The sequence below is a fragment of the Rissa tridactyla genome, chromosome W (genome assembly GCF_028500815.1).
Source record: "Rissa tridactyla isolate bRisTri1 chromosome W, bRisTri1.patW.cur.20221130, whole genome shotgun sequence".
Classification (NCBI taxonomy): Eukaryota; Metazoa; Chordata; class Aves; order Charadriiformes; family Laridae; genus Rissa; species Rissa tridactyla.
Window position 1 is genome coordinate 6,295,638 of NC_071496.1, and position 24,408 is coordinate 6,320,045.

General features: G+C 38.0%; 1 protein-coding gene across 1 annotated transcript in view; it reads left to right on the forward strand.

The window, feature by feature from the left end:
- LOC128901951 (A disintegrin and metalloproteinase with thrombospondin motifs 6-like) overlaps positions 1 to 23,627 on the forward strand; it is a 175,204-nt gene extending 151,577 nt beyond the window's left edge. Inside the window, exons 20-24 of the mRNA XM_054184152.1 lie at positions 3,018 to 3,147; positions 6,560 to 6,764; positions 16,120 to 16,296; positions 17,531 to 17,687; positions 23,518 to 23,627. Of these exons, the coding sequence (XP_054040127.1) occupies positions 3,018 to 3,147; positions 6,560 to 6,764; positions 16,120 to 16,296; positions 17,531 to 17,687; positions 23,518 to 23,627 (779 nt within the window). The remainder of the gene's footprint in view (positions 1 to 3,017; positions 3,148 to 6,559; positions 6,765 to 16,119; positions 16,297 to 17,530; positions 17,688 to 23,517) is intronic.
- Positions 23,628 to 24,408: the final 781 nt, after the last annotated feature.

Here is a 24,408-nt window from a genome sequence, read left to right on the forward strand (position 1 = left end):
GGCAGTGAGCCTAGAGGGCTTCTTAAAGACCTTTCACATGATTCATCAGAGTTCAGTTTTTTCTTGTTCTAATGGTAACATAAAAAGTAGAAAGCTCTGATGAAATTTGCTGACAGTGCAGCGCTAGGAGACAAGGGGAAGACTGGGATATGTTGTAGTCGTGATAAAGGCAGATTTGATTTTAGGATGTATTTCTTTAAAAGTATTAATGACTGTGGATAAGGCACTAGTAAAATCCCTCTGGAGTACTGGGCACAGTTTGTACTGTGTCTGAAATAAACTCAGTGTGAACAGACGCACAGAAGGATTGTGCAAAATGATTTTTTTTCCAACATGTAAAGCACATAAATTGAAATACAGCAAAAAAAAATGGAGGTTGAATAATGTTCAAAAATGATACTTTCTTTTTAGCTTGTTCATGTAGATTTGTGTATGTAGGATATACTTGGAAAACAGTCTGGCAGCCTTCTGTGCTGCTTAGTGGTACCTACTGTTGTCTAATGTTGTGGCATCCAAATACATGTAGAAAGAAGAGCAAATGGAAGAAGCTGATTGGCTTACCTGTCTCACGTGTAAGGCATATCTCATATTAATCGATATCTTTTTCATAAATAAAGCTTACTTTAAAATGATTGTGATGTTTATGGATAACCTGAGATGTCAGATGTGTGAAATGATTTACAGCCTGATTTAAAGTGTCTACTTTGGGAAGGTTATGTATAGCTGCAATCAAAAAAGGCATATCCCAGCAGCAAAGCTGGGGCTCTGGATTTAGGTACTGCAGTAGAGTGAAGACTTCAGTATTAGGCATCTTTGATCTCAACATAGTTAATGATTTTGAGGTAAGGTGAGGAGACAGGTGATTTTGAGGGTTGATACAAAGTTCTCATTTCTAAACAGGCAGCCTGTAAGAAGCAGTATGTTGAGTGATGAATCTAACTCATCCTGCTTGTCAGGAGCATGCACATTTGAGTTGAGGCCACACGTGGAACATTTTTATGTGCTTAGGATCCAGACTGCTGGGTTTTCCTGAAAGTATTAACAAGGCTATACTTTTACGTAAGGGATAACACCCATATTTTGTAGGATGCCATGGCAGTTATTAAATAGCAATTCCCTATATCAGACTGAAGAAATTTCAACTGGGAGTGCATCTCCAGAAGAGTACTCTAACTGTGTGCCATAGAGTAGTTTAGGAGTATAAGAGGGGTAGGGAAAGGGAAGATCTTTTAATAAGCATTCTGGGCCACAGTACAACCAGGGATGCAAGATTCATGGGGCCAATGGCAGGAAGACAAGAAAGGGGCTTAATCTCTTACCAGCAAATAAAACATTCATCTAGCACAGGCTGGTATGGATTTTCATCCCTGCTCTCAAGATGGCTTAGACATTTTACATCAGACTGCAACTGAATAAAAACTAGAAATAATCTACAGACTAGAAACCATAGTCTTGCCACCTTAGCTAAAATAATTACTAAGTCGCAGAAGTTAGTATATGCTCATGGGAAGTAGGAATCCCCTCAGTGTTGAGAAGGGATCATACCTACTACTTCTGAATCTGCAGCCTCATGAGGGACTGCATGCTATCCTCAAGACTCGTGAAAAAGGAGGTTACCATTTTCCTCAGGTCCTTTGTGCACAGAGACATTTCACATGCCTCTGTGCTTAGGCTGGGAGACTTCTGTTCATAGCCAAGCAGGATGCTTTGTGGACCAAACTCAAGGCATCTCAAGGCTAGGCTTGACTCACTATTGAAATTAAATACCTAAATTCCATATAGGTCTCATTTTAGGAACCAAAGTAGGAGATTTGATTCTTGTCCATAACGAATAACAAGCAAAACAATTGCAAGGTAAGTTGTTTAGCTAGATAAAAATGAGCAAAAGAACGACAAATGTTTGGCGAAAGAAAATCCCATGTTTTTAGTGGGTGTTCAATGTCTGAAAAACATATTTATACAATTAATTTTATTACTGCACATTGTCTTAAAATGAAGAGAGGGCTGTAAAGTTGGCAGATATTTGAAGCCAGGATGTTTGAATCACTATTTATTTGTATTCATTTCACAATTTGAAAAAAGTTAAATAATTGCTTCTGTTTTTAAGAAAAGTTCAGTGCTTTTTTATCATACAAATAATCCTATTATTTCAGTATTATGACTACTCATGTTCAATAAGAAGTGCATATGAATTGCAGATCCACAGTCTTTTTATGCTAGCAAACATCATACAGCTTGTTCTAAAAAGAGAGAAGGAGGACATGTGTACCACTGTTTACAACAATAATCTGAGCTGCACTGTTGTCATATCAATGGTTCTTTAATACCTTTCTTTAGATCCTGTTTTTTTAAATTTTGGAAAATCTGCTTAATGTGTTACCTCATGTTGCCTTGGCAGTTATACGTCATGTTTTGGGAATAATAATCAATTCTGAACTGTCCCGTTGATTGTTAACAGTAAAAGAGGAGCTGTGAGTGACAGACAAAATGAGAGTTCACAAACTGCATCTTTCAGAATGAATAATACTTCCATTATTTTAATGAAGAAAATGTTTATAGGATGACATATAAAAATGCAACACTGAATCCCAGTATTGCTGTTTTATTTTAAACCAGAGCACATAAACAATAATTCTGCATTGAAGTGTGACCACGTTCTATTTGGTGATGTTTTGTCGTGAAATTGAAGTGTCTTTTACTAGGAGAGGATGGTAGACAGGAAATTGATTTTGTGCAGCATACAAATAAAAAAAAATCTGTTAGTAAATCTATAAGTATATTCCCTTTGATTTAGAAAACAACAGCAATTTAAAATCCTCTCTCAGTGGGGTGGCCTAAAATTGAAGGAAAATGATTTTGTGTGGTCAGGGGGCATTCACGCAATTGGAATTCACACACCTGGAGCATTCAGCCAATTAAAGTGGGGATAGTAGGATTAATAATCAATAGGTGAAGTACACTTTAACTCAACAAGTAGAAGAGCAAGAATGATTAATTGTGTTTCATTTCATCTCAAGGTGTGCAGAAACAAGAAGTGGTGTGTAAAAGGCTGGATGACAACTCCATTGTACAAAACAATTACTGTGACCCTGACAGTAAGCCTCCAGAAAACCAAAGAGCCTGCAACACTGAGCCTTGCCCACCTGAGTAAGTCATTAATCACTAAGATGGACATCTGTTTTGCATAGAAGGAAAAGTCTTTGTAATATATAATAAATCTGTTTGACTAAAGGTGGTATAAAATTCTGATCTAGCATTAGGGTCGTGTCTTATCAGACAGGATATTTGGGTTTGTTTTTTGTTTATGGTTTATTGTTCCTCTGGAATCAGTTGTGGAAAATACATACTTTGACCTAGAGGAGGCCTGATTCAACTGGGGAACAGTGGTGTTTAAACTACACAAAGCAACTTACATTTACTTACATTGTAAGTAAAAAGATACTAGTAAAGCAGTTTCCACCTGATGGAAGCATCAGGTGTGGTGAATAGTGCTCAGAAAAGAAAAGAACTGGGGGACATTCTTAAGGCAATAATGACAGAAGAATCTTGAGGTGAGGGGAGACTAATTTTCCTATAGATATTTACATTGCATACTAAATGTTTGCCATATTTTTAAGTATAGTATATTAAAATTTGGGTTAAAGTGTTTGGATGAGAAATGGTAAACATAGAAACTGCTTAGTAGACCAAACCTTTTACTGATAATAGTTTTGTCAAACAACCTTTCTTTCCAGGATTCTCAGTGTTGTACAGTAATGCTGTGTGCCTTTAGGATTAGGTGCATACTTGGTTAAGTCTATTTAGTTTTATTTTTAAAGTAACTGTATGCTACATATTGAAAAGATAATTAAAAACACATTTGTTCAAAAATGAAATTTCATAAGGACCTATAGCATAGCTTAATCTTTCTACAAAAACTGTTTAGAAACAGCTGTGATATTTTGCACTAGAAAATAATTTCAGCATATGCACAACAGCTCCTTCTTACGTTTTGAGACAAATAATACAACAGTTTATTGATTCACGAGCTCGTGATAACCTGTAGCTAATTCTAATTGGGCATGAAAATCATTAATACTGATTAAGTGTAGATATTGCACAGTAAAGAAATACTGTGGTCTCTTTTAAATGTCTCTTAGAAACTGTAAAACTCCAGGAGGAACGAGACAATACTATAATGCATTAAAATCCAACACATCTTCATGAAGCCAGTTTCTTCCTAGAGTACTAACTGCTTGGTGACACGTTGCAGGATGGCAGAGCATTGTCTTCTACACTTATTCCCCCTGTACCATGTACCATATTCATTTAACATAAAGTAAACAGAAGTGAAGCCATTATGCTGCTCTCACCTTGAGTGTGTTTGAAGGTGGACGTACTGTTTCACAAACAAACAGGTCTAAATTATTGTCCCTATAGTATCTGTGTAAATATAAAATATATGCTTATCCTGCAAGGATATGCACTTGATTTCTGTTTGTATAACACTGTTTAGCATGGCTATAAGTGCACTAACTAAACTCTCACACCATGTAACTGAGAGCAGAACTTGGGAAGTGGTCATGTTTGGTCAGTTCCTTTTTACCAAACGCATCCCTATCCCTTCCTTTGTGTGGCTTAACTATTAACAAATTAGCACTTTAAAAAGTAGTGTTAACATAGTTATTCTAACATAGTTAATTTTTATTTGTTGCACTGACATTATTTAAAAAACAAAAACAAAAAAAAACCACCACAGAGTGGGACACTTCTGGATTCTCCATCCAGAACAGCAGGGACATTGATGAACATGGTGAAACTCAAGTCATCAAAATTCAGAAAGCAGGTAGTGGGTATTAATCAGCATCTGCTTGAATATGTCAGAGCAGTTCATCCCACATCTGCCTCCATTACGATGCTCACCACAGGGTGAATACAAAGTGCCAAACTCCTAAGGAAGAGTTCTTGATTCCTGATCCCGTAAGTAATCTAGAAGGCTGTTCAAATACCATCTTTTAAGATAGTTCCCCAAAGAAGTTTGACTCTTTTGGCTAGAAGATTTATCACCCAGTAAGGCTTACTCTTTAAACAGAGTGGCCAAATATTTCCTTTTCTTAATTAGCACAGTTCCACTTGTGGTGAAAATGTTACTCCTCCTAACTGAATGTCAGTTATACTTGAGGCTCCTGAACAGCAGCAAAGACTGTGTTTGTTCACAGTATTTTGTTTGCTATTACAATAAGTAACTCCTAAAGTTCCAGATTTCAAGAAAAGATATAGGTAATTCTCTCTGGATCCTATGAACAGTACTGTCATGTGAGATACAGTATAACCATAAAAGGTACCTGAGAATGCACTTGAGCAAATCTTAGTACCAACTAAAAATTAACACTTCAGTCTCCTCAAAGCTGTGAAGAGCTTCTAATTCTCCCTAATGTGGTAAAAGCATAAGTCTGGTGGTGAATAATCACAAATTAATTCTCTTTCATTGGGAAAATAATGACAGAATATGGCATATTTGTTTGCATCTCTGCATTGATCTAGGTTCATATTAGAATATATTACATATTCTGTAATACAAGACAGGACAGCACCACATCTTTTTGACAGAGGCTTCAGAAAATGACAAATCTTATGGGGCAGCTCCAAGCATACCTCCAGGAACATCCACAGTGACTGACATGCCTGACATTTTTGGCATGTTGGCAGCATGTGATAGCATATAAGACTTCACCTTCATCCTTTGCAAAGATGAGCAAAGGATGGGGAAGACCCAATGTGCTCTACAATGTGAAGAGATATCCAGTGAATTGAGCTGCATTAACCATTCATCAGTAGAAAAACTTTACAGCCAAATTAACAGCTGCTTTAACCTCTGTGGCATCATAAAGTAATCTAAATATACTGTATAGCCCTCAACTTTTACTATGTGCACACAAACACTCAGAAGGTCCCTCTAGCAGCTATCATGCAGTGCTTTACATTTTTTAAATATTTGTTGAGGTCATTTTTTTTATGTGATGAATTATGTTTCACTAGTGTTTGCTTTACTTACTCTAATAAATAAGAATATTTTGCATTTCATTATAGCCTTCTATGAAAAAGTTTAGAAATGTTTCATAATTAGATGAGAATTAAATCTCAGAAAGCCCAATTTTGAGATCAAATTATTTTATTGCAATGATACTAGAGAGGCAAGCATCTTGGATTTTAACTTGTGCTTTAATCTACAGCAGTGATTCACAAACATGTCCAGTTGCAAACCACTTTCAGAGGAATAATTTCATACAAGTCTAGTACAAATCTACTTAAATAGCTGCAGTTTTGTCAGGCTCAACACTCCTTTCTGACTACTATAGCCTAGGCTGGAAATTGCTGCTCTAGAAAAATACAAAGTATTATTATTATTGGAAGATATGATTGCAGTGAGGCATAAATTAAAATGCTCAGTGAAGAGACCTATGTATTGTTAACAATGATTTAGGTTTAGTAATTTAAACTATTTGGATTCTGGGTTTGCGTAATTATCTACTCTGTTTCTGAAATGCATTAACTGAGCCTCCTAACTTTTTCTATACAGATGGTTTATAGGAGATTGGTCAGAATGCAGTAAGACCTGTGATGGAGGAATGCGTTCACGAACAGTTCTCTGCATCAGAAAGATTGGACCTTCTGAGGAGGAGACACTGGACAATACCAACTGTTTAACGCACCGGCCTATTGAAAAAGAGTCCTGTAACAATCAGTCCTGTCCCCCACAGTGGGTCGCTTTGGACTGGTCAGAAGTAAGGAAATGTTGCTGTGTTAGTTTATTGGCAATAGTGAAGACGAGCTCTGACCACTGAATATTAGTACATTTCCTATTGCTGCTTGCTAAGTAAAGGATTAATAAGAAAGGATTAATAAGAAATTCAACACCTGACAGATTGAACCTGATAGAGTAATGAAGGAGGGTTTTTTCATTAATATTTCTTTTTTTTCTTCTATGTTGTCAGTTCTGTTGTTTTGTCAAATGATTATGACCTGTTGTTATTAATCATAATACAGAAATAGTAAAATAAAAAATAGAATAGTAAAGTAGTAATAAAAAAAAAAAACAACAAAAAGCACCCAACAAATCCCCCCCCCACACACCCCTTCACGAATAGCCATTTGGTATGAGATAATTGTCTTAAAGAAAAAAGCAATTTCCATTTCCATTGCTTCCTGAAAAGGCAAATAGCTGGAGAGTTGAGATGATGGGTTTACAATATCAAAAGCCAGAATAATCTGCTAGGTTTTTTCTGAAGCAACCATGATGATGTAAAGCATCACCTTTCATAGCAACAGACCTGAAAATTGGTATTCTCTTTAATAAAGAAAGAACATCTTTTGTTAAATATGGTGATATCTCTTATAGTATAAGCCAAATTGTGACCTTATCCTGATTCAAGTATTAAATTTGAAGGATGTGAGCCAGTGCAGATGAAAGAAGATAGATTGATCTGTGATACATTTGGATGGGACTGCATCACATGCAAATCAGAGTGCAAAAATGTCTGTTTTAAAATTAGTTCATTTGGGGTTTTGTCCTACTGCTTCTTGGAAAACTATTCCTGAACTTTAGCCTTTGAATTGCAAGAAGTGTTCTAACATTTTAGTTCCATGCCAGTTTATATATTTTTGCTTTTGTTATCTGAAACAGCTCCTCTTCCTTTCCAGTTATTATTTCATCATAGAATCATAGAATGGTTAGAGTTGGAAGGGACCTTAAAGATCATCTTGTTCCAACCCTCTTGACATGGGCAGGGACACCTACTGCTAGACCAGGTTGCTCAAAGCCCCATCCAACCTGGCCTTAAAAACTTCCAGGGATGGGGCATCCACATCTTCCCTGGGCAACCTGTTCCAGTGCCTCACCACCCTCACAGTAAAGAATTTCATCCTAATATCTAATATAAACCTCCCCTCTTTCAGTTTAAAACCATTACCCCTTGTCCTATCACTACATTCCCTGATAAAGAGTCCCTCTCCACCTTTTTTGTAGGCCCCCTTTAGGTACTGGAAGGCTGCTACAAGATCTCCCCGGAGCCTTCTCTTCTCCAGAATGAACAACCCCAACTCTCTCAGCCTGTCATCATAGCGTAGGGTACTCCAGCCCTCTGATCATCTTCGTGGCCCTCCTCTGGACCTGTTCCAACAGGTCCATGTCCTTCTTGTGCTGAGGGGTCCAAACCTAGACACAGTACCACAGGTGGGGTCTCACCAGAGCAGAGTAGAGGGGCAGAATCACCTCCCTCGACCTGCTGGCCACACTTGTTTTGATGCAGCCCAGGATGCGGTTGGCTTTCTGGGCTGCAAGTGCGCATTGCCTGCTCATTTTGAGCTTCTCATCCATCAGCACCCCCAAGTCCTTCTCAGGGCTGCTCTCAAGCCGTTCTCTGCCCAGCCTGTATTTGTGCCTGGGATTGCCATGACCCAGGTGCAGGACCTTGCACTTGGCCTGGTTGAACTTCATGAGGTTCGCACAGGCCCACCTCTCCAGCCTGTCCAGGTCCCTCTGGATGGCATCCCTCCCCTCCAGCCTGTTGACCGTGCCACACAGCTTGGTGTCATCAGCAAACTTGCTGAGGGTGCACTCAATCCCCCTGTCCATGTTGCCAACAAAGATGTTAAACACCACTGGTCCCAGTACTGACCCCTGAGGAATGTCACTCGTCACTGGTTTCCACTTGGACATTGAGCCATTGATCACAACTCTTTGAGTGTGGCCATCCAGCTAGTTCCTTATCCACCGAGTCCATCCATCCGTCAAATCCATGTCTCCAATTTAGAGACAACGATGTCATGTGGGACAGTATCAAATGCAGGTAGATGATGTAAGTTGCTCTTCCTTTATCCATCAATGCTGTAATGCCGTTGTAGAAGGCCACCAAATTTGTCAGACGTGATTTGTCTTTAGTGAAGCCATGTTGGCTGTCACCGATCACCTCCTTATTTTCCATGTGCCTTAGCAGAGTTTCCAGGAGGATCTGCTCCATGATCTTGCCAGGCACAGTGGTGAGATTGACCGTCCTGTAGTTCCCCGGGTCTTCCTTTTTTCCCTTTTTAAAAATGGGGGTTATGTTTCCCCTTTTCCAGTCAGTGGGAACTTCACCGGACTGCCTCAACTTCTCAAATATGGTGGCTAGTGGCTTAGCAACTTCATCTGCCCGTTCCCTCAGGACCCGCGGATGTATCTCATGAGGTCCCATGGACTCAGGCACCTTCAGGTTCCTCAGATGGTCTCGAACCTGGTCCTCTCCCACAGAGAGTGGTTCCTCATTCTCCCAGTTCTTGCCTTTGCCTTTGCCTTCTGCAGCTCGGGCAGTGTGGCTAGAGCCCTTGCTGGTGAAGACTGACGCAAAAAAGTCATTGAGTAACTCAGCCTTGTCCATGTCCTTGGTGACCAGGTCTCCTGTCTCCTTCCTGAGAGTGCCCACATATCTGTAGAAGTTTTTTTTTTTGTCTGAAAGGAATTAATCTTGAACACATTCTGCTTTCACATTTCAGTTTGAAGTCATGTTTTTGGGAATGGATTACTAGAGTTAAATGTAAATAATATCCTAGAGGAGGTTTCACATGTGCCTTGTCCTTTTGTTTCCTGCCTCTCTTGAACATACCCATAACCTAAAGTGTATCAGTATACCCTAAATAACCTCCTCCTGTTCCTCAGCTATCACATGTTGATTACTTAGTCATCTTATGCTCTGTTAATATATCCAGACCTTTATCCTCCTTTTTTCATTTCAGTTAGTGATCTCCCAGTTTAAATAGAGGCTCTTGTTATGTTTTTTTGGGAAATGCACATCATACTGCCAAATTTCACTTTATTTCAGTTATTCATGTCTTCACAGTTGTCCAGTTCTTTCTGTAGAACATACCTCTGTTGCATCAAGGTCAGTTACTTACCTGTGCTAGCCACTAATTTCAGTAATGATGAACAACTGAAACTGCTTTTGTGTGAACATCATTAAGTAGAATATAAAGAAATATTAATCAGATCAGTCCCGTGACTGATCCTAGAAGGTCTTTGCAGGTTGAATCTCTCAAATCCTAAACTTTACCCAGTTGTAATCCCCCTTTCAAATACTTTACTGAAGCCCAGGTAAGTTAGAACTGTTCTACTTTGTCTAAAAAAAAGAAAAGAGACTATTAAACTGGAATGATCTGCCAATGTTATACCCATGATTCATTGTATCCCATTTTCTGTGTATTTTCTTGCCTTTAAACAGTCTTTCATTAAAAATAAATTATAAATCACTGCATACTATAAAGAAGATTAATGTGCCTTAGTTGCACAGATCTCTTCTATGCACAGATACTTTTAGCTCCAAAAATTGTTACAGCCTCTCGAAATTCATAGTATAAAGAAGGAGGCCTACTAGCATCACTGTGAGCACCCATAGAAGTGGTACAGAACAGCTCTTACCATAATTTGTTAATACAGGTAACATAGTTCACAGAATTGCAGAATGACTGAGGTTGGAAGGAACCTCTGGAGGTCATCTTGTCCAGCTTCCCCTGCTCAAGCAGGGACACCTAGAGCTGACTGCCCAGGACCACGTCCAGATGGGTTTTGAATATCACCAAGGATGGAGACACCATCCATTATTAGTTAATAATAGTCTACGCAGTACTTAAAAGTAGTAATATCTGCATGTTAAATCACAGTTCTGTGAGCTACCATGGAAGCTGTTGTTGAATTTCATGCTTTTATAATCTCCATCTGTTCTTCTTAGCTGAAGAAACTAGTTGTGTAGACAAATTGTGGTGGGTTGACCTTGGCTGGATGCCCATCAACCCACTCTATCACTCCCCCTCCTCAGATGGACAGGGAGAGAAAATATAATGAAAGGCTTGTGGGTTGAGATAAGGACAGGGAGATCACTCAGCAATTACTGTCACAGACAAAACAGACTCAACTTGGGGAAATTAATTTAATTTATTACCAATCAAATCAGAGTAGGGTAATGAGAAATAAAGCCAAATCGTAAACCACCTCCATGCCTGGTAAGATTATGGAGCAGACCCTCCTGGAGGCACTGCTGAGGCAGAAGAATAACAGAGAGGTGATTGGGTACAATCAACACAGCTTCACCAAGGACAAATCATGCCTGACAAACCTGGTGCTGACAAACCTGGTGGCCTTCTATGAGAAGAAGGTTACAGCTTCAACACACAAGGGGAGAGCAACTGATGTCATTTACCTGGACCTGAGCAAAGCCTTTGACACTGTCCCGCATGATATCCTGGTCTCCAAGCTGATAAAATATGGGTTTGATAGACTGACAATTCAGTGGATAAAGAACTGGCTTGATGGCCGCACCCAAAGAGTGGCTGTCAATGGGTCCATGTCCAAGTGGAGGCCAGTGACAAGTGGAGTCCCTCAAGGATCAGTACTGGGACCGGTCTTGTTTAACATCTTTGTCAGCGACATGGACAGTGGGATTGAGTGCACCCTCAGCAAGTTTGCTGATGACACCAAGCTGTGTGGGGCGGCTGAGACGCTGGAGGGAAGGGATGCCATCCAGAGGGACCTTGACAGGCTGGAGAGGCGGGCCCATGCCAACCTCATGAAGTTCAACAAGACCAAGTGCAAGGTCCTCCATCTGGGTCGGGGCAATCCCAAGCACTGATATAGGCTGAGCAGTGACTGGCTTGAGAGCAGCCCTGAAGAAAAGGACTTGGGGGTGCTGGTGGACGAGAAGCTCAACATGGGCCGTCAGTGCGCACTAGCAGCCCAGAAAGCCAATCGTATCCTGGGCTGCATTGGGAGAAGCGTGGCCAGCAGGTCGAGGGAGGTGATTCTCCCCCTCTACTCTGCTCTCGTGAGACCCCACCTGGAGTACTGCGTCCAATTCTGGAGCCCCTACTACAAGAGAGATATGGACGTGCTGGAACGTGTCCAGAGAAGGGCCACGAGGATGATCAGAGGGCTGGAGCACCTCTCCTATGAGGACAGAGTGAGAGAGTTGGGGTTGTTCAGTCTGGAGAAAAGAAGGCTCCGAGGAGACCTTATAGTGGCCTACCAGTATCTTAAGGGGGCCTACAAGAAAGCTGGGGAGGGACTTTTTAGGATGTTGCATAATGGTAGGACTAGAGGGAATGGATTAAAACTAGAGATGGGACGATTCAGACTGGACGTTAGGAAGAAGTTCTTCACCATGAGGGTGGTGAGACACTGGAACAGGTTGCCCAGAGAGGTGGTGGAAGCCCCATCCCTGGAAGTTTTTAAGGCCAGGCTGGATGGGGCTCTGAGCAACCTGATCTAGTGGGAGGTGTCCCTGCCCATGGCAGGGGGGTTGGAACTAGATGATCTTTAAGGTCCCTTCCAACCCTAACAATTCTATGATTCCCCCCACTCCTCCCTTCTTCCTGGGCTCAACTTAACTCTCAAATTCTCTACCTCCTCCTCCCCCGAGCAGCACAGGGGGAGAGGACAGTTGCAGTCAGTTCACACGTTGTCTCTGCCTCTCCTTCCTCCTCACACTCTTCCCCTGCTCCAGTGTGGGGTCCCTCCCACAGGATACAGTCCTCCACAAACTTCTCCAACCAGGAGCCTTCTCTAGCACGGGCTCTCCATGTGGTCACAGCTGAATCTTGAAGTGTGTCTTGGTCTACATGCAGAACATTTTTTTTTACCCCACTGTTAGCCAGCATTTCACACAAGAAGTAAGGTACCATAATCAAGGCAGAAAAAGTTTAAAATGGTCCTTGTCCCTACCTGAAAAGGTACAGTGTATTCCAGCCCTTTGAAAATGACTCTCACTTGGAAAGAGTAGAAAGGAAAGGAGTGAGATGGAAAGAATGGATGAGTAGAAAGGGTAGTTCAGTTGAAGACTCTTTCAAAGCACATCCGTGGCATTGATAGTTTGTAAGATCTTTGTGTGCGTTACCATGATACTTTATTTCTGATTGGAATATCCGGGCATCATCTCAGTACTAACAAATAATAGTATCCGTATGACAAGTTAAAGAGCCATAAATATATGTTGACTATATACTATTCCTCTTTAGCTACCTCCTCTAGACTTCGCTCACTAATACATCATCCTTAGATCCATCAACATTGCCAGCCTTGTAAGAAGCTTGAACAGCTTTTAAACGCCTTCACAACCAGGCTTTTATACAACAGGAATGTGTTATAATTTTGATAAAAAATGTTCTAATCTAAAGATTAAAGCTCTGATAAGCTTCTGGTTGTGGTGGTATTTCGTCAGGATTGTGAAAAAGTTCTGACTTCTTTCTGATATGAATTTTGCCTGGTGCAACTTGGCAGACTGGTGATACCATTTTAATACAATGAGAAAAATGGCTTTTTTTTTTTGTTCAGTGTTCCCAGAAATATAGTGTATTTAAATCCCTATAGTAATATGCATATAAACTTTTTTATTCTGACGGAAGCATGAAAATGAAAACAAGAGTGAACTCAAAAAGTGGAAGAGTTGAATACTGCTTCTATTGAAGCCAATGGCAAATCTTGCTACTTTTCTCTGGAATGCAAGTTCTAAAGCTTTGTTTTTATAGTCAAAACAAGCAATACGTGATACAAATTAAGCAGTTTTAGAACTTTTATATGCTAATGCACTTGAGCATCAATATAGTTATACATTTTTTTTAGTCTTCAGTGATAATTATCAGGAAATTCTGTATCTTTTTGGTCAGAGAAACAAAAACATTTTGTAAACATAGAGATTAAATAATGTTTTAGGAGAATGTAAAAGTGGTTATATCAAATAGTAATTAAAGCTAACAGTGGCTTGCCTAGCAGAATGTAGTCATTCTCAGGTAACATCAGTTTTGCCATAAAATTTTTTATGCTTTGCAGTAGTTAAGCTTTGACTGAATTATTCTGCCCACTATAAATTACTTCTTTTATATTTTTACAGATAATAAAATATAAACCAGAAAAAAAAATCTAAGGATTTCTTGGGAAGAGCCTTATCAGACAAGCACATTTACTTTGCATTCATATTACTGTTAGTCAGGACTTCCACAGAGTGAGTCAAAAATTCTAGAAGCATGTGGTAATGGGAGACACTTCCCTGGGTTTTTTGTGTCTGTATATTCTGTCTTTCATTTGCTGTGGAGACATACATTTTTTGTCAAATTCTACTGATGCTTTTTATTTTTGGTGATTCAGTATTATTGTAGGCAACCTATTTCCTTACTTCACTTTTATTTCTGGGGACAGGGTGTAGCCCATCGTATTTAGTGGAATTTTGACTGATTCCAAAAAAGTGGGTTTTTTAAAGGATGTTGTTTTCTTCTGGTATCAGTAACTGAAAGATTTTTCTCAAATGGCAGCTTAGACATAGATAAAAGAATGTGTCTTCAAGCCGGACTAGAAAATGGATGCACCTGAACTCAAATTTTGATCATCAGACTCCTGCTTATTTGCTACCACATTCTAGAGATTATGAAACTCCATAGGCACATTGGATTTTGACATTTATTCACTGATTATCAGAAGTTCTACTTGCCTGTCTTGACACATAAGAGAAGCTGAGTGCCAACCTCTTTCCAAAGCCACACAGTGATTCACACACTAGACATTTGTCCACATATCCTCTCCAAAGGCCTCAATTTAGAAGGCATTCTTAGAGCATGTCTAATGAACTGAGTTCCACATGAGGTACAGCAATAGCTGTCTATTTTAACAGTGGGTTGGTGATATCTTGCTTTCTTGCATTTTTATAATATTTCTGGTTTTAGAATGCAACACTCAGAGTGCAGAACACAGCTCTGTGCAACTCTGAGGGGTTTCAAGCCTCTCTGTCTCCTGCTGTTCTACAAAGTGAACTGATCACTAATCCGTAGACTACTCTTACGATGGCAGGCGGGTCCTTCCAACATTATCTCTTTTCTGTTCTTTTTTGGTTAGGTAGAGATGCTTCAGAATTAGGCATACAACAGTAAAGTTTGGATCACTCAAGTCATTTTCTGAAAACGAATCTTAGGGTTTTTTCTTTTTCCCCCAGTTATATAATGACCTGTTTTGATGGGTGGAAGGTCTTTGGCATGCCACCTCTTGAATTTTGCCTCAGTTCCACATAGTATTATTTACCAGATAATGTTTTGTCTCTGCAGCTGCTTTCATATGAAATGCCGTTCCACTCTTGACAGGTTTAGCATAATCTTTGTGTAGGATTTATGGCATCAGAAAGTGATTCTGATTCAAATACTACAGATACGCTTACAGGATAAAGGTTAACATGCCTATAGGGAATTCTAAAACTGTCCTTGCAAAAACTCCTGCTCAATTGTTAAAGAGGGACTGATTTGGGGAAGGTCTTAATTTTGTTAGCACTTGCCTCTTTTCCATTCTGCAGTTATGCTAATGTAAATGTCAGTTAATAGTCAGTAGGAAAAAGGAAGGAGAAGGCAGGGGGAACCAATATGAAGAAAGAGGAGGAAAAGCAGAGGTCTTTAGACCTGCTCCTTTTCTAATTACTGTTTTATCTGCTTGCTGTTAGAACGAGCAGAGGAGCAATAAAAGGGGAAAAACAAGAACTCTGAGAAAACAGAATTAAAATTTAAATAGGAAAGAAAAGCATGCATTGTAGGGGAGAGGGTACAGTATTTCTCTGAACCAATAATCTGGTTTCTGTGGAGTCCAGTAAAACATTTATCTTCCCATATGTTTATTGGGGAAGATGTGTTCATTGTAGCTCAGTGGTCTGTAAATGAGGTGGAGAAAGACTGTACTAAGTTCTACTTTTAATTTCTGAAATGCACACTCAAGTTTGTTTCATAATAATGTTACATGTGGTAGACCTTTCTACTTTGCAGCAAAGTGCTTTTCTTAAACCTAACCTAAAGGCTTTTTATATATAAAAGTAAATAGTAATACAATAGCCTAAATATAAATAGCAAAGAAAATCTGCTTTTATCAAATTAAAACTTATAAAAACTTTAACTTAATAAAGCAATCGTCAGTCAGCTTGCTTGTGTTTCTAAACATTTTAAAATTATCATTATCATATCTGGAAAATTGTGATTATAGTTTAATTATAAGAACATAAATATATTCTTCTATTTTCCATAATAGAATTTCTGACACGTTTATTGACTTTTTACTGAGATTTTCATTATTCATTTATATAAATATTTTTTCAGTGCACACCAAAGTGTGGCCCAGGATTCAAACACCGAATTGTTCTGTGCAAAAGCAGCGATCTTTTAAAAACTTTCCCAGTCACACAATGCCAGGAGGAAAGTAAACCTCCAGTCCGCATCCGCTGTAGTTTAGGCCGATGTCCTCCTCCTCGCTGGGTTACTGGAGACTGGGGACAGGTAAGATAATTCATATAAGTATTTATTGCTGTTAGTCTCCTACACATTAGTACCTTTAAGGATAAGATGTTGCTGGAAATGGATGAGATGGTTCCCATGACTGAAGAAAAGCTTCTCCCCTGTTTGTCTCAGATTGAAATGTTATTATGAATGATAGTTGTCTGCTGAACTATAAAGTATTTGCTGACAGTAATATAGTTTCTACTGGATGAGTTTCCATATGCATTTCTTAAAAAATTAAATAGTCCTTTTTACAGCTTTTTAGAAGGGGATTTTGGGATACAGCAATGTTGCAAGGTTTAGTATTTTTAAAACACATTTAACTTAGTTGAGAAACATGATGGAAATACAAAGCCAATTAAAATTTTACTAAGATATATAGCCACCCAAAAAAACCTTCCAGGATCTATATAATTTTACATAAAATACACTTAATTACCAGACAGGGATCTAAATTGTTACAGCACAGGCTGAATGGTGCTGCCGTTATGCAGTGATTCTAAATAGGATATACTGAATTTCCTTCTTTCATTGTGTTTTTGCATCTCAATTATGATCAATGGCCTGTTATTAAACGATAACTTGATATTTCAGTTTCTAAGTTTGCTGACTAATTTCCCACTAATGAAAATAAAACACCTTAGCTTAACTAACCATGGGAAAATAATTTGTGGTATTACAGTCTAATTGACTTTTCTTTTATGCTAGTTGTCCAGATGTGCATTTATCTTAAGTTGATATGTCTTAAAAACACTGTTTAGTTATTGAAATTCAAAAATATTTTAAAACAGCAAAGTATTTTTGTTTAAAAGATACTTTCCTTTTTCTATGAAAAAGTGCTCTAGCAGATTTGAATTCTTGTTCTCCTTGTTTTTTCTTCTTTGTTCTAAAGTAAATGATTTCTCTCTTGAAAACATGAACTTAAATTCAGACATGATATATGAAATAGTGTAAATTATATTCTCATACCTCAAATCCAAGCTGTTCAGGAAGCTAACATTGCATTGTGTTTTATTTTCTTTGAAAGACAAGTGGTTGCATATACTGTCAAAAAAACCCCAAAAATCTAAGCTATTTTATGAAAATTATTTTATGTATTAACCAAATCTCTTCAGTTGCTTGTCTTTTTTTTTAATTTGTCTATGTGTACTGTTCCTGATTGCTTTCCTGTTATCTTGTTTTACATTTAAAAATTGGATCCAAGTTGTTTTACTTTTTTATCTCTTATTTTTAGTGTTCTGCACAGTGTGGTCTTGGGCAACAGATGCGAACAGTACAGTGCCTCTCATACACTGGACAAGCATCCAGTGAGTGTCCAGAACCACTTAGACCTCCATCAATGCAGCAGTGTGAAAGTAAATGTGACAGTACTCCCATTTCCAACACAGAAGGTAAGTTTGCCATCTTAATATAATTTATTCTGGAAAGAGTAAAGCGACGTGATCAATATCACTGCATTAATTTATTAGTAAAAGTCTGCATTACATCATCTCTCAGACTGTGAATGAATTTTTTACAATTATTTTCTAATTAGTCATTGTAGTTCAAAGGTGAAGCCAATAAAAACCTAAATACAGGTTATTCGTTTAAAAAAACACCCTTAAAAGCCTAAGTCATAGACAAAATACTATAATTTTTTGTCATTAATTTTCCAGTCTCTTTATTGGTTCAATGGAAATGTCCATCATAGCAGGGGGAGCATGATATACTTCTCATCCGCTGAACTGTTACCTGCTCCATCAGTGGTTAACATGATAATGTAGTGGCAAAAATAGTTGATTGCATGTTCGTTGAAAGACTGGGACCACAGATTTAATGCTGCATGGTGCTACAAGCCTGTTCTTATACTTTGACTTACTTTTCGGCTTCTTCTAATTAACTTTGAATTTCTTGGATTTATAATGCTTGTTTAAAATAATTACAGTATTTTTTACATGATACAACCTAATTTAATCAGACTATTAACTAACTTCATCATAACATATTTTTGCTAGAGGATATATTAGATAATAATGTCAAAATAAGATTATTAATGTGTATGAAAGGCTCCAGATCTGGACTCACAAATTGTCCAAGCCAACCTATTAGGAAATTCTGTCGTCAAAGTACAATTTGAGTGCTAGGCAGTAAAAAAAAAGTTTCCTTACTGATTGTAAAAATTAAGAATAGTTGCTCACCAGATGAGTACATTCCATTTTGTGTGGAAGGGGAAAAGGAATCAAAAATTACCAAAACACACATGTCCAAAAATAAAGATTGCACAGCAATAATAGTTCTCTTAAAACAGGTATTCCCTAAATTTTGAGTGCTTGACTTCGCAATGTCACTAAAGCTGCTCCTTTTAATGTAACTAATCTCTGTACAGTATATAATGGAGTACCTTTTACACAGGTTCTCCAACTACACTGAAGTTTAATATCCTATTTATATGGAACAAATATTCTGATTTTAAATCAAAAAAGGCAAATTTATGCTACAATCTTCCCTGATTTGGTGTTCATTTAATACCTTCTGTATCCATTCAGGTTCACGCCATAGATTCAAAGTTGTCATAAAAGTATGTCAAATTGAGATGTCTGTAATGAAATGGAGCATACTAAAATCTTCCCAGAAATACACTGATTATTCACTATGAGCACTGTAATTTACTGCTTGGAAGTTTTAATTTTAAATAGAGGCTTATCATCCCATGTTGTCATTTGAAAAGCATCTTCATAATAGAATTTTACTTGGTTACTTTAATTCCCATTTTTATGTTTCATACTCTTAAGTAATCTTTAGGTGATGATTATCAATCTAGGAAAGATTCTGCCCTTTAAAGCTCAAAGGCTAACAGATATTTTATTTCCAAACACAGATGCCTTTCTCCAAAGTAAGGAAGTAATAAAGTACTTCTAAGTGCATGATTAGTCTCAATCTCCTCTTAATTTCAAGGTGAAAAAATCATGTTCTTATTTATAGTCCTTATGTTATTAATTCTTTAATATTATCAGGAAAATACACTGATCTCATAGATGAATACAATCAGGGATTTTCTGTGTGTGATCTATGGACACTGGGTGGCCACGGACTTCTTTAAAGTAGAACTGTGCAGGGAAACTATGAAAAGCAATCCTGTTGGCAATAGAGTTTTCCAGGGACCTGCATCTTCACTGGAAAATTTTTGGGAACTGCAAATTAAAAATTTTGAAAACCACTTACTTAGTATTCCAGATGGTCTTCAGCTCTTTGGCCTGCATTCTGAGTTGGCCAGGCATAAGCCAGCTCCTTACTGACAGCGTGCAGCCTCATTAGCACAGTACTTTGCTTGAGCTAATAAGTCCTAGGAAGAATTGAGGGGAAAAAGATATAGCACAATCTCTTCCAGTAGATACAGTTCCCAATACATCGCCACTTAGCACCCCATGTTTACTTTTGTCCCATATTGAAGGTATTTACTGGAAACCACTGATTATTTGTAAGCGGTTAAGTGGCTCAAATGGCTCAAAAGTAAATGTAACCTCAAAGTTCATTTAACAATTTAAAATACCTACATTCTTTCAGAAGAACCTAGTTGCAATCCATAAAATACTAAGGGTCCCCTATCCCCAAATTAGACAAAAAATTTGTCTTAAAAGTATTTTTTTCAATATTTTGGCAAGCATTTCTTAAATATATATCCTAATTTATAAACATTTCAGAGCTACTATTAAATGCTGAATTTAAGAAGCACAGAGTGTTTGCAGAATAATGTGCACGTATTGCACATTTTTTGCTTACGCTTGGCTTAAAAAAAGTCCTCTTAGGCACAAGAGGAGCTGACATCTCTTGTGTTAGTAAAGTGTTACCCTTTAAACAGGGAGGCATATTTTTTTCAGCATACTAGAGATGATGGAAAGCTTTTAAGATTTCAAGAACTAATTAATCCTAAAGAGCACAACAACTATTTTTGGAAAGATAATACTTTCTAAGCAAGAAGTATTTCAGTGCTGGTATTTCCTTGTGGATGTATTTGTGAAAGGAGTATTCTGTGCCTGTATGCCTGCATCTGTCTCTCTCCAGGTACAGTGGTATGCGAACTGTGTATCTGTATTTGGGTTTCAGGGAAGGAGTCAGGCCTCTCAGAGGGAGGGTTCTGCCCCTTGAGAGTCCATGTGCATAGCAGAGCATATCTGCTCGCATGCAGAGACTTTGTCCACATGCCAACTAATAGTACTGCCTTGTGCTTTGGGCCCCGCTGTGGGGGTTTTGCAGCAGGGTCAGACTAGCTATGGGGATTCCCTTCCCATTTCAAACCCCAGAGAATCTCCTGATTCCCTTCGCTCCCCAAACACCGGTGCTCACAGCCTATGGGACCCATGTATCAATTTCCGGACAATTTAATTTTGGTAACCCGAGATAAGTACATACATGATTTTGAGAAAGCTTGAGCCACTCCACAGTGTAATGATCATGTTAGTAAAGTTTAAAAGCACTTTCTCGGGGAAAGTAAAGGTTGTTTACATTAAATAAGAGTCAAAATTTTGGGGATATAGAAATAGTAAAAGTTACAATATATCTTGTCACATTTCACATCTGCTTTAGCTCTTTGTTTTCTTTAAACTCTTCGCTGGAGATTTAGAATATTATAGACAAGGTTTTGACAGACTGCCACTGATGAGGGTAACATTACATTTGCTGTTGGAAGTGAACTACACGCAGCATGTACCACACAATTTGAAATGTATTCAGAATGATTTTATTCTCTTAAGCGTATGTGTGTGTGTATATATATATATCTGATGAATCTAGACTGCTAATGGCCATCTGAAACTTTACCTGAAAAACTGTTTTATCTATTTTTATGTCATTTCAGTTTTCCTTGTATTTCTTGTGGTATGTCTTTGCAGTCTCTTTAGCTGAAGGCACAGTGACATTCTGTGTTTTTATTACTGTAATGTGATACTTAATATCATAATATTGTCTGATCTGGCCACAAAGTTCAGAAAAGAAGAGATTAAAGCATGTAGATTATTTAAAGTTATTAACAGTAGTTACTAGGAACAAAAAGGGCTCTACTAAACCTCTTCCTTTCAACCACAGCCCTATGAATAATAGGCTACTTCATCGGCCACTATATATATTTCAAAACTGATTTTTAAAACAGAAGTTGTGGACAACTTCCAGAATATTGTCTCACTGCTGTCCAAATGGCATTGGCTGAACAGGGTCCAGGTTTGGTCAAGAGGAAGAATAACGTAAGGAAATATGAAATAGGATAATTTCAAATCCTACTTTTAGCAAAAATGAAGTTAGTGTCTTTACCTGTATTTAACTAAATACAATGTATATGAGGGTTATTTTTGGGATTGAGTGAACTTTTTACATTTCGCCAAGATCAAGTGAACCTTTTTTTTCCTTACTTCAATTATAATTCACCATCTGTCTCTCCTATATTCCCAGTCTCCACAAACACAAGTACCTGAAATATTTCTGGAAGATATTTGACCTCTTTTGGGAAGAGTTTTTGAAATAAAATAGTGACCATGTACAGTTGCTGATAGAGAAACATGTCTGTTTCAACCAACTACCCCCAATGTCTTTTCTGCTGACATCCAACTCTGTTTCTAAGCACGTAACTTGCTACTACAGTATGCTTGCAGCATGAACGCACTGTCCATAACTACCTGTTCTGGAGCAAAAATATTGTATTAGGAGGTCGTATGTAGAAGGAAGACAAGTAGGAGTAGCTGAAGGATTGTACATGATGATTGTGTTTGTTTCACTATTACTTTTTTCTTTTCCTACCTGTTTGGTGTGTCTGTCTGTTGTCTCTTATATTTGGCTTACAGACATCTTGGAGTCAAGGACTGTTGTTCTGTCAGGCCTTGGAGCAACAGCATTATGGCCTCCAGTCTTCACTTCTAGATATCAAATCAATACAAAATATGACAATAGTCAAAGTACTGCTAGTTTCTCTCCTTTGTATTCATATTTTCTTTATAGCTGTTGTGTTTTGAGAAAGATTGTAGGAGGAAGCCAGTATTGAATGTAACCTTAAAACAGTAAAAATTTACAGCATTCTTTTGAGACAAATTATTTTCCGAGAAATTAATCTAATTTCATTCTTCCCACCACTTCATTTTTGCAATTCAAACTTGTGGGTTTTGCTTTTTCGAAGTATGCATCTTCCATCTTTGGCAAGGCTCCTTGCCAAAGTCCTATTTTAATATCAGTCTGGAAGAAACTGTGCAAATGCTTTTAACTAAAACCCTATCAGGCATCTATCACAATATTGACTCCAGTGCAAAGCAAATCTGCAGGAGCAACATCTGAGCTGTAGAACCTGAGTGTACCACTGAGCTCTCAGATACAGCCATATCTCCAGCTATAATCAGAATAAGACCTGGGCATGGACCAAACTATTCCATTCCCGATTCCCACCTTCTTTCTACAGAAAGGAAACTGATCCAGAAGAGAACCACAGCTCCTGCAATGTACACCCACAAGTCACTTTAGATACAACCTGTGTGGGATAGAAAAGAAGTAATTCTTCCTCTGTGTGGTTGAGCTCTTGTTCTCCCTTCCTGGAAGAGTTGCCTGCCAGTATGACAATGGCTGCTGAGGCAGTAAGTTCAGCATGTAGGGAAAACACAAGTATGAAAAAAAGCTCTTACATGTCTATTACAGGCATAAAAATGGCTTTTCCTCCTGCATAAAAGACAGCATGGATGTATGGAACCAAGCCTAAAGTATAATCCACCATTCAGTCCAGTCACTGAACTCACACTGTTAGTTCCTTTATTTATAACACTCGTTGCTTTCTCCATCCCCATTAGCTGCAATGCATATTCTATTTCAAGGATTCTTACAAATGCACAGGCATGGTACCAAATAGTGTGAATCATGTTAGATTTTGGATAACCTCTCACAGATTAATAAAATAACTCCTCAGAAAGAAAATATAAAAGTATTGTAAGAAAAATGACTTGTATTTCCTAGCTGTCTAAAGTGATCATTTATCCCAATAAATGTTAATTCTTTCAAGACAAAGTGGGCACACTTCTAAATGTCTGGGAGAGAAGCCCTGCAAACATTTTTATGGCTTTTAAAATATATTGTGTGCACTAGGCTGGACTAGAAAGAGTAATTACAAAGAGGGCAAGGTGGATGGATAGAGAAGCAGCATGTTAAATGTCAATTTTTCTTTGTACTTTAATTTTTATTTCTGATTTTTTTCTCTTTAATGCCCTTAATTATTAGAGTGCAAAGATGTGAACAAAGTGGCATATTGCCCACTGGTGTTGAAGTTCAAGTTCTGCAGTCGAGCATACTTCAGACAGATGTGCTGCAAGACCTGCCAAGGACACTGACACACAGAAAGCATGAGAATTTGCCTTGTTATTATTGTGGAAAAGTGTCCATCAAATGGAGCCACAGAGCGGAATGAGATTGACGTCCTTGCAAATGCATTACCCTGTGGAAGACATAACCACTGGTCAGCCCCAGCTGACAGGATTTCAATATTATTTTAACTTCTGTGAAGTGAGATTTATTCATCCAAAGTGCTGGACACAGTATAAGGAGGGCATGACAAATTGGAAAGATCCACACAGCACATATAGAATAGCTTACTGTGGAACATTTGTGTTCTCTTGACTAAATCCAATAGTCTGTTTACCTCCTTGGACCATTAAAATAATTTTTATTATGGACTTAGCGATGACACTGAATCCATTTGTATTTAAAACTTTTTAAAAGGTAGTATTATGACTTGATCTAATATGGAAGTAAAGAAGAATAAAAAAAAATGTTGTCATGGCTTAAAAATGTTAACTATTTTATCTCACAACACAGCACCACAATTTAAATTATAAAATGAGCTTGGAAATGTTATTTAAGGAGCAGAAATTAAAACAATATGTATTTTTCCTTCATTCCACCTAACTCCCTTTGGAGTAATCCATATTTCCTGAATGCTGCTGTGAGCCATATATAAAGCTATACTAAATAGAACAACCATGAAGTGACTTAGTTTTAAGAGGCGCAACAGTTACTGCAGTGGTGCATGAAATACAAGTGTGCTATGAAATTAAATTAAATCTGTGTTGTGGATTTATAGCCATCTTACCATTGTAAAAGTGAAGCTGAGAT